Source organism: Phyllostomus discolor, chromosome 8 (assembly GCF_004126475.2).
Source record: "Phyllostomus discolor isolate MPI-MPIP mPhyDis1 chromosome 8, mPhyDis1.pri.v3, whole genome shotgun sequence".
NCBI lineage: Eukaryota > Metazoa > Chordata > Mammalia > Chiroptera > Phyllostomidae > Phyllostomus > Phyllostomus discolor.
Window position 1 is genome coordinate 90,165,829 of NC_040910.2, and position 8,848 is coordinate 90,174,676.

General features: G+C 45.6%; 1 protein-coding gene across 1 annotated transcript; it reads right to left on the bottom strand.

The window, feature by feature from the left end:
• Window positions 1–824: 824 nt before the first annotated feature.
• Window positions 825–8,587, bottom strand: LOC114504148 (translational activator of cytochrome c oxidase 1). The gene is made up of 5 exons (XM_028521839.2): window positions 8,070–8,587; window positions 7,662–7,768; window positions 3,783–3,910; window positions 3,098–3,275; window positions 825–2,746 (listed from the first exon to the last, which is right to left on the bottom strand). The coding sequence occupies exons 1-5, from the start codon at window positions 8,347–8,349 to the stop codon at window positions 2,546–2,548; spliced, it is 894 nt and encodes a 297-aa protein (XP_028377640.1). The 5' UTR covers window positions 8,350–8,587; the 3' UTR covers window positions 825–2,545.
• Between the last annotated feature and the right edge of the window lie 261 nt (window positions 8,588–8,848).

An 8,848-nucleotide genomic window follows, 5' to 3' on the forward strand; every position in this document is an offset into this window, starting at 1 on the left:
ATGACTAGTTTTCTTAAAAAAAAAAAGTTTCCCTTGGTCCTGACTAGTGTGGCTCAGATGGCTGGGCATTATCCCACAAAGCTAAAGGTCACCAGTTCCATTGCCAGTCAGGGTACATGCCTGGGTTGTGGGTTTGGTCCCAGTATGAGAGGCAACCAGCTGATGTTCCCCTCTCACATTGCTGTTTCTCTCCCTCTCCCTCCCTCCCTTCTCCTCTCTCTAAAAATAAATAAATAAAATTAAAAAACATGTTTCCCCTGATAAAATACATGATTATAGAAAATAAAACTCAGTTATCACATCACCATACAGAGATAAGCAGTTGACATTTTGGTACAATTCCTTTTAGTCATTTTTAAAAAGATATTTTTTTATGGTATGATGCATATTTTAAAATTTGGACTATACAATGCATAGTTTTGCATCTTTGTTTTCCACTTAATATTATAAATGTTTTCACAAAATATTCTTTGAAAAATAATATCTAGTAGCAGAATAACTCATACCCTCTCTATGTAAGTATTCAGTTAATAGTTATTTAACTAACCTATGTATGTACCTAAGGGTACAGATTTCTTTACCAGATCTAGAGGCAGAACAGGTCCAAGTTAAGATTTCATTTCTGCCTTTCCCGTATTAACTGCAGGCAAGACTGTAAGGCACCACCAGGGGTCAGTGCAGAGCCATATAGTATACCTTGATTAAGAAAATTGGTTATACAAAAATCTATGAACAAATTCTGTCAGAGGACTATTCCACATGTGTAGGCAAATTCCCTTTCAGACTGGGCTTCCTTAGTTCAGAAATGACCACAGTCCTCCAAATTAATTTATATTCAACATTTACAAAACAGTTATTTTGAAAAACAATGTCTATCAATACAAGATGTACTATTAGACCTATTCTTACCTGCTTGGTGTGAGGTCATTTGTGCATAACACGATCTAACTATTTCCTAGGTTTGTTGTGAAAATCAAATAAATAAAATATGAAAGTATCTTATAAATTATGAAGTGCATTCAAACTTTAAATTGCCCTATTTTAATGATTGCTATTTAGATATTTGGGTGAGTTATCTCCTATAAAAACTAAAGAATCTTAGTTAATATCATGATTATGAAATGAGGTATATGTAAGAGCATATACTTTGGAATACTCATGGATTATTTCACTGGTTTTTCTCCCCCTAGCCTTCCTCTCCAGTTGTTTTAAGTTATCATGTAATTAGTAATGTGTTTCCTAGAAACTGAAGTTATCATTTATAACTAATCTGGCTTTAGTTCTTTTCCATCCTTATTTACATGAGGCTTCTTCAGGAAAATTACTCTCAACTCAGAAATGGCTTAAATAACTTAGAAGTAGCTGAATAGCAGAGATCAAAAAGCCACTCCAGGCCTGATATGCTTGATGGACTCCAGCACAGGTGGTTGGCACTCCTGGTCTCTCTAAACCCAGAAGTGATTCTTAAAAGCAAAAGGCACCAAAGGCCCTATTTACCACCTGGCCAGCTTTCACTCTTCTGTTCTCATTTCCTCTCCAGTTCCTAGTACCCCATCATCTGGAATCAGGGATGAAGAGGAGCTAGGGCTGGGCATTCTGGAAACCAAGCAGCTTTCAACACCAGCTTGATATGGCCTTTTCTCAGAGTAGTCTGATCTGCTGACTGGTCCACTCTGACAAATCTCAAAAAACACAGGAACCCAGGCAAAGCAGAGCCTGGGAGTCTCTTATCATTGGCACTTGATTTCCTGTTGGGCCAGAGCCTTAAGCTCACTGGCAGCAGAAGGGCACAGAGGCCACACAAAGAGAACAAGGATGTGTGCACAGCAGCTTGCACTGCCCTGGGACAGCTCCAGAAGAGAACAGTCCTGTGTCTTCCACCTGAGGTCCTGTGCCTTAGAGTAGGATTTAACACAGGGCACCACTTGAACAGCTAGTGCTCTTCATAAGTAGTTCCTGGTACAATTCCTGGTGTTTGATAAATATCTGTTGCATGAATCAATGGCAGGTTTAGGCCATTAGACCAGCATTAAAGCACAGAGTACTTGGAGAGAGCTACATTTCTATAGTCAATCAAAAAAACAGTCCTGGCATTAGACTAGTGGAACTAGGCCTATATTCTTGAAAGGAAGCCAAGAAGGTCACAACAGCTTGACACAAATGCAGGAAAACTCAAAAGCCATACAACAATGTAGCAACCCACTGTTACTACTTAAGAGTTTCTAGTACATGGGCCCTCACTGGAACCTACCATCCCCAGAAAGGACCAACTTCCTGAGATCGGTCTGGCCAGCTGACTAGCCCCATTCTGCATCCAGGAGGGAGTCAGGGGACTCATCCAGGAGGGCTCTGACACACCCACAGAGCTGACAAAGAGGCCCCAGAGAAGTATGGGTATTCCTGTGTCCACAAAGCTGCAGGTCTTATGCATCTGAACCTGCTAGGCCCCTGACCTGCTTCAGTCTTAGCAGACACTGCAGAAGCCTGTGCTCTGGAACAAGCTGCCAGTTGCCTAGGAAGGAGCCAGAGGGCACGTACAGTCTGGTTACTCAATGTTGTCATAGACCTGGATCACGTCCTCATGGTTACCGAGAGCCTGGATGAGATGGGCCGCCTGTTCCAGGTCGGGGTCATGCAGCTGCACCATTGTGTTGGGGATGAACTCTAGTGTACAGGACACAGGACACAAGCCCAGGGAGTCCAGCTTCTTCCTCACTTGATGCAGTGAAGAGGCATCACAAATAAACTAGGGACAAAGCAAAGTCAGGTGATGAGGAGCCAGGAGGTAACAGGACAAAGCTGGTCATAATAGTACAAACCATAATTATACATAATTATTACAAAATAAGGAACTGCTATAATATATCACTGGGTTTAAGCTCTTCACTGGCAGAGATATCCTTTCGATTGTTCTGAATCCTTCTTATAGTCCTTAGTAGAGGAAGTCCTACCCAGTATTCACTTAATAAATGTTTGTGTAATATATGAACTCTTTCATCTCACTTGTACCCCAGGTGCAGGAAACAGAGAGGCATGCCTTAATGCATCTATTAGTGCCCTCTCAGAAGTCCACCAAACACTATGACTCTGTACTCACTTTAAAAATGCTTTTTTCCTCTTCGTCTTCAGTTTCCTTGACATCCTCAGCTCCTGCTTCAATTGCCAGCTCCAGGGCACGCTCTAAGTTCACTTCTTTCTTCTCTCTGTCCTCTACTCCAACCACGATCACCCCTTTTCTGTCAAAGGAGTGGCGAGCTCCTTCAGCCATCATTCCTCTGATGGGAAAGGAAAGAGGCCAGAACAAACGCCTTCAGACACTCAGCCTCCACACCACACTGCACAGCACTGTCTCTTTCCTACCCAGCCTCCGGGATATATACAGACACAGAGCAGCTCTTTTCCTGAAGGAGAAGATGCAGCTACCACTGGTCAAGGGACAAATCCAAATATATCTGCAACCTCTATTTTCTGTCCTGATTTAAGTTTGGAGGATACAAAGACTTTGCACATCAATTCCTGCGCCACTTAGATTCCAGTCCTGGTGGTACATTTGAAGACCTAGACAGGATAATGGGACAAAAGAGCCCCTTCTACACTTACAAAAAAGTCTTGGATCCTGCCTACTGCAGAACACATTAAGGGAGGGTAAATTTTCCCATTTAGATTCTGCTGAGGTTGAAGTGTGTGTAAAATTTGAACCTGCACCAGAAAGGACAGCACTTTCCTTTCACAGAATTAGAAACTAAAGGGTCCATCCCTCTCCATTTTTCCCACATACCTACCCATTTTTGTTCAGAATATGTTTGATGTCCGAATGGCACTTGGGGCCACTGTTGGATAATGCCTCAATGAGCAGAGAAGAGCCACCGGGGCCTCGACCCTCATACAACAAATAAATGCCCTTGGTTTTCTGTAAAAACAACACAAGCACATTTTGGAGCCTCCCAATTCCCCTTCTGCATGCCAGCCCAGAACCACAGGCACCACCACCATAAAGCTGACTTCATGGGATGGGCTCTTTGGGTTGGAGGCTAAGGTCTCAAGTCTTTATTTTTGTTCCCACTCTCCGACAGGGGGCCCATGGGATCAACTTTTAAGGTAACAAAGTACTACTACCCCTTAACTTGGAAGGGAGTCTGTTTCTCTGGTCCCTGAACAATCAATTAGCCATCTCCCAGCTTTGTTCCTCCCCTCCCCAGCCAAATTCTACACCTACCCTACACCCATCACTCCCACTAAGACTCATCCTCCTATACCCTAACCCTTACGAAATCCACCTGTGCTCCTACCCCTGGGCTGCTGAGTACTGCTGCACAAAATCGCATACCTATGCCTTTTTATAAGGGTCATTGAAAATAGCATCACCTCAAAAATGTAAACAATCAATCAAAAACGACAATGACCAATCTCATCTGGACCTCCCATGACACCTTGCCCAGGCATCCGATCTTTACCACTTTTTCCAAGTTTCCTGCCTGCTGCCTCCCAGGAACTCTCAGCTGATAACTTCTCCCTTCCTCTTTCACAAAAGAAATAAAAGACTACCAGGTATGGGAAAATCCTCTGACTCCACCACCTTATGTACACCACAGCCAACATGAAGGCAGTATGTATGATAGTGTATAAGCTTTGGAGTCTGACTGTCTATTTTCAATTCGGTCATTTTCTGTGTGACTTGGTCAAGTTGTTTAATTTTTCTGTGTCTAAAGTTCCACTTAAGATTGTTCAGAGGACTCAGTGAGATAACACACAGATTTCTTATCAAAGTGCTTGACCTGGAGTAAACACTCAACTATTAGTTATTAAGATGACTATTCGAGACTTCCAGTCAAGATGGAGGCATAGGTAAATATGGCTCACATGCTCGCACAACCACATCAAAATTACAACTAAAACATAGAACAACCATCATGCAGAACCATCAGAAATCAAATTGAATAGAAGTCTGACCACTACAGAATTAAAGAAACCACATTCATCCAGACTGGTAGGAGGGGTGGAGATGTTGAATGGGCTGGTCCTACATCCGCATATGGTGGGTAAAAATTTGGGAAGGATATATTGGGAGCAAAGAGCCCCAGCCCCACACCAGGACCCCAGCCCAGAGTTCCAGGGCCAGGAAGATAAGTCCCCATAACTTCTGGCTGCAACAACTAGCGGGGATTGAGTCAGTGGAAGAAACTTCTGGAGTCTCAAGCAGTTCTACCTGAAGAACCCACACATGAACCCACTCAGACTCACTCCCTCTGAGCTCCAGCACCAGTGTACCAGCTTGAAAGGCACCAGTGGGATAGAGAGCAACTGAAGTGTCAGGCATCAAGGTGGGAGGTGGGGGACAGAAAGGGAGCCATTGTCCCCTATCTGAGCCCTCCTGCAATAGAACCACAGAGCTGGCACACAGGTGCAGTATCTGAGACTCCATCAACCCAGCTAACACTGTTTGCCCTGCCCTGGAGATCTACTGAGACTCCATCCCACCCAACTTACAGGCCCACCCAAAGATATGAATGGCTGGTCTTGGCTCCTGCTTCACAACCTCCTAAATCCTATCAAAAATCAACAGCTGGCCTCAGTAAGCCCCCAGCCCCTGTACCTCCTGCTAAGTGGTCCCAAGCCTGGCATTAGCAGCAGCCAGCCTAGATTCACAGTTTGGCTTTGCCTGGGAATCTCCAAGCCCAGCACAAGTACCAGCCATCTCAGATTGCTTTATAGCTCATGCAGGGGCCCCCTGGGCAGAACACAGGTGGGGGCCCCTGCATGAGCTATAGGTGACCTTGGACTGCATCACTCAGAAAACTCCAGAGCCTGTATATCCAGTGAACAGCTATAGATCAGGTTGGAGCACCACCATACTATCCCTGCACAGCTGATCCTCCACTGAGGGGGTAAGTTGGTGGTCAATGGTCACAGCCAGCCCTTGCAGCTGACTGGCCTGAATAAATCCCTCCTACCGATCTGCCAATGGTAACCAAAGCTCAACTACAAGATGACAGTGTATTCAGACCACACAAAGGGCACACCTCGAGTACATAGCTTGGGTGATAGGGGAGGCTGTTCCACTAGACTCTACAGGACACCTACTACATTAGGTTATACTACCAAGACACAGAGTCAAAGCACCTCTACCTAATACATAGAAACACACACAGGGAGGTTGCCTAAACGAGGAGACAAAGAAACATGGCCCAAGTGAAAGAACAGATCAAAACTCCAGAAAAAGAGCTGAACAAAATGGAGATAAAAAATCTATCAAATGTAGAATTCAAAGCACTGTTTATGAGGATGCTCAAGGAATTCAGTGAGGACCTCGGCAGCATAAAAAAGACCCAGTCAGGAACTAAGGATAGCCCTGGCTGGTGTGGCTCAGTGGATTGAGTGCCGGCCTGTGAACCAAAGGCTCACTGGTTCGATTCACAGTCAGAGCAAATGCCTGGGTTTCCAGCCAGGTCCCCAGTGTGGGGCATGTGAGAGGCAACCATACATTTAGGTTTCTCTCCCTCTCTTTCTCCCTTCCCCTCTGTCTAAAAATAAATAAGATTCAAAAAAGAAACAAAGGAAACACTAAATGAAATAAAGAACAATTTCTAGGGAAACAAATGTAAAGTGGATGAAGCTGAGAATCAAATCAATGACTTGGAATACAAGGAAGCAAAAAACAACCAATCAGAACAAGAAGAAAAAAGAATCCCCCAAAATGAGGATAGTACCAACAGCCTCTGGGACAACTTCAAGAGGCCCAACATAGGGGTGCCAGAAGAAGACAAAGAGCAAGAAATTGGAAACCTATTTGAAAAAACAGTGAAAGAACACTTCCCTAATTTGGTGAAAGAAATAGACATGCAAGTCCAGGAAGTGCAGAGAATCCCTAACAAGATGGATGCAAAGAAGTCACTCTAAGACACATCATTATTAAAAGGCCACAGATTAAAAACAATAAAGAGAGGCTCTTAAAAACAAAAGAAGTTAGTTACTGGAAGGTTGCCAGATGGGAGCGGGTAGGGGGAGAATGGGTGAGGAGGTGAGGGGGTTAAGAAGTACAAATCAGTAGTTACAGAATAGCTGTGGGGATGTAAAGTACAATATAGGAAACAGAGTAGCCAAAGAACTTATGCACGTGACCCATGGACGTGAACAATGGTGGGGGGATTGCCAGAGGGAGTGCAGGGTGCTGGGTGGAGAGGGGCAAAGAGGAAAAATTGGGGCAACTCTAATAGCATAATCAATAAAATATAATTTTAAAAAGATCATTATCTCTCAGATCCTTTCTAATTATCCTAGAGGAAGAAGTGTCCCCTCACCTGGGCTCTATCACTATCATTATGAACCATCTCTCTTTCTACTGGTTTTTCTCTTTTGGGTATAAATATCAGAAAAACAAACACTCCTCAATCTAACATCAGAGCTTTCCCCACATTCCTTCTACTTCATCTCCTCACAACTCAGCTGAGCAGTCCTAGGCTCTGTGGTTGTCTATTCATCCTATGCTTGCTTGTGATCCTATGACCAATTGCCAAGAAAAGCCACCGACAGGCTGTGGATTGAAGATGTCAACCACATTGCTACCCTTCTCTCTGGTAATTTAAGGAGTGTTTGGTGGCCTTTGAGACATGGACCCTGTAGGGACTCTGATCAATACCAAGTAGGTCAAATTAAGGACCCACCTCCATTTTCAGCGACGCCTCAATGGTTGACTTGGGCATGTGCTTTTGCCGACACACCTCTAAGATGTGGGCCAGTTGGCTGTTGAGCTCAGGGTTGGGGCCTCCTTCTGAGATAAGAAAAGAGTGAGCAAAATCATCTCATTTCATTATTTCCGGACACCCCCTCATTACCCTAGAGTGGCAAGTCACCACTTTGTTCAGGGTTAGTTTAGAACACTTTATCCAATGTTTGTATGGGATATGGGGGAGAGATATTTTGGAAAAGTTTTTAACTCGCTCTGTCTTTAGGAAATGAAGGGCTGAGGATCCGGGTGCGCCCTGGCCCAGCTCCCGGAGGCAAAGGAGGCAAACGAGCCCTTGGGGCACAGAGAGGGCAGCGGGGATCAGCGGTGTGTGACAGGTTCTCACCTCTAACCGCTAGGCGTATGCTCAAACAAAGCTTGGAGAAGATGCGGCTCCTCTCAGTGTCCTTGGGACCCTTGATGTGTCGGACTTTGGACCACTTGTTGTGCCCGGCGGGGACCGCCGTGGTGAGGTGCAGCGTCCGGGCCAGAGCAGGGCTACAGGCCGGGGAGTCAGGCTGGGTGCCTGGGGAGACGGACGGAAGAGCTGCCCAGACTCCAGGGCCTACTACCCGCAAGTATGGTGCAGCGGTCCTGCTCTGGCTGACAACAGCCCAAGCCGCCATCGGCTGCAACCCTGGGTCAAGGTCAGCAGGAGCTGAGAAAGGGCAGCGGCCAAAGTCGGCCTGTCCAGTTCGCCGCCGGAACAAACGGGTCAGAAGCCTGCGGTCGCGTCCACCTGTCACCCGTGACTCAAAGGCTCAGACCCGCGGGGAACGACCCAAACTCGAAGGACTCGCCGCCGTCCCCGCGGCAGCCAGGAGTGGGTCCTATAGGTGGTGTAGCACACTTCCTTTTTCCGGTCCATACTGAAAACACGTCCCCACTGCTCTCAAAACCCGTTCCGCCACTCTATACGTACTCGCGCTCCTGTGGCCCCGGCTCAAAGGCGCGGGGACGTGAAGCGATCCCAGACTCAGTCACTCCCGGTTGCCTGGGGAACTCAGGACTTTATTTCCCACAATGATCTAGTAGAGATACATCTAGGTTATAAAACTGATTTTGCTTCTGAATTGCTAGCCAACTCGGGGTAGGTCCAGAATGATATTTTTTTTTGTTGCAAAG

Coding starts and splice junctions, on each gene's coding strand:
- LOC114504148 (XM_028521839.2), bottom strand. CDS start 8,349: ATGGCGGCTTGGGCTGTTGTCAGCCAGAGCAGGACCGCTGCACCATAC. Junction 7,769..8,069: donor CATACGCCTAGCGGTTAGAG/GTGAGAACCTGT, acceptor TTCTTATCTCAG/AAGGAGGCCCCAACCCTGAG. Junction 2,747..3,097: donor AGGAAAAAAGCATTTTTAAA/GTGAGTACAGAG, acceptor CTTTGTCCCTAG/TTTATTTGTGATGCCTCTTC.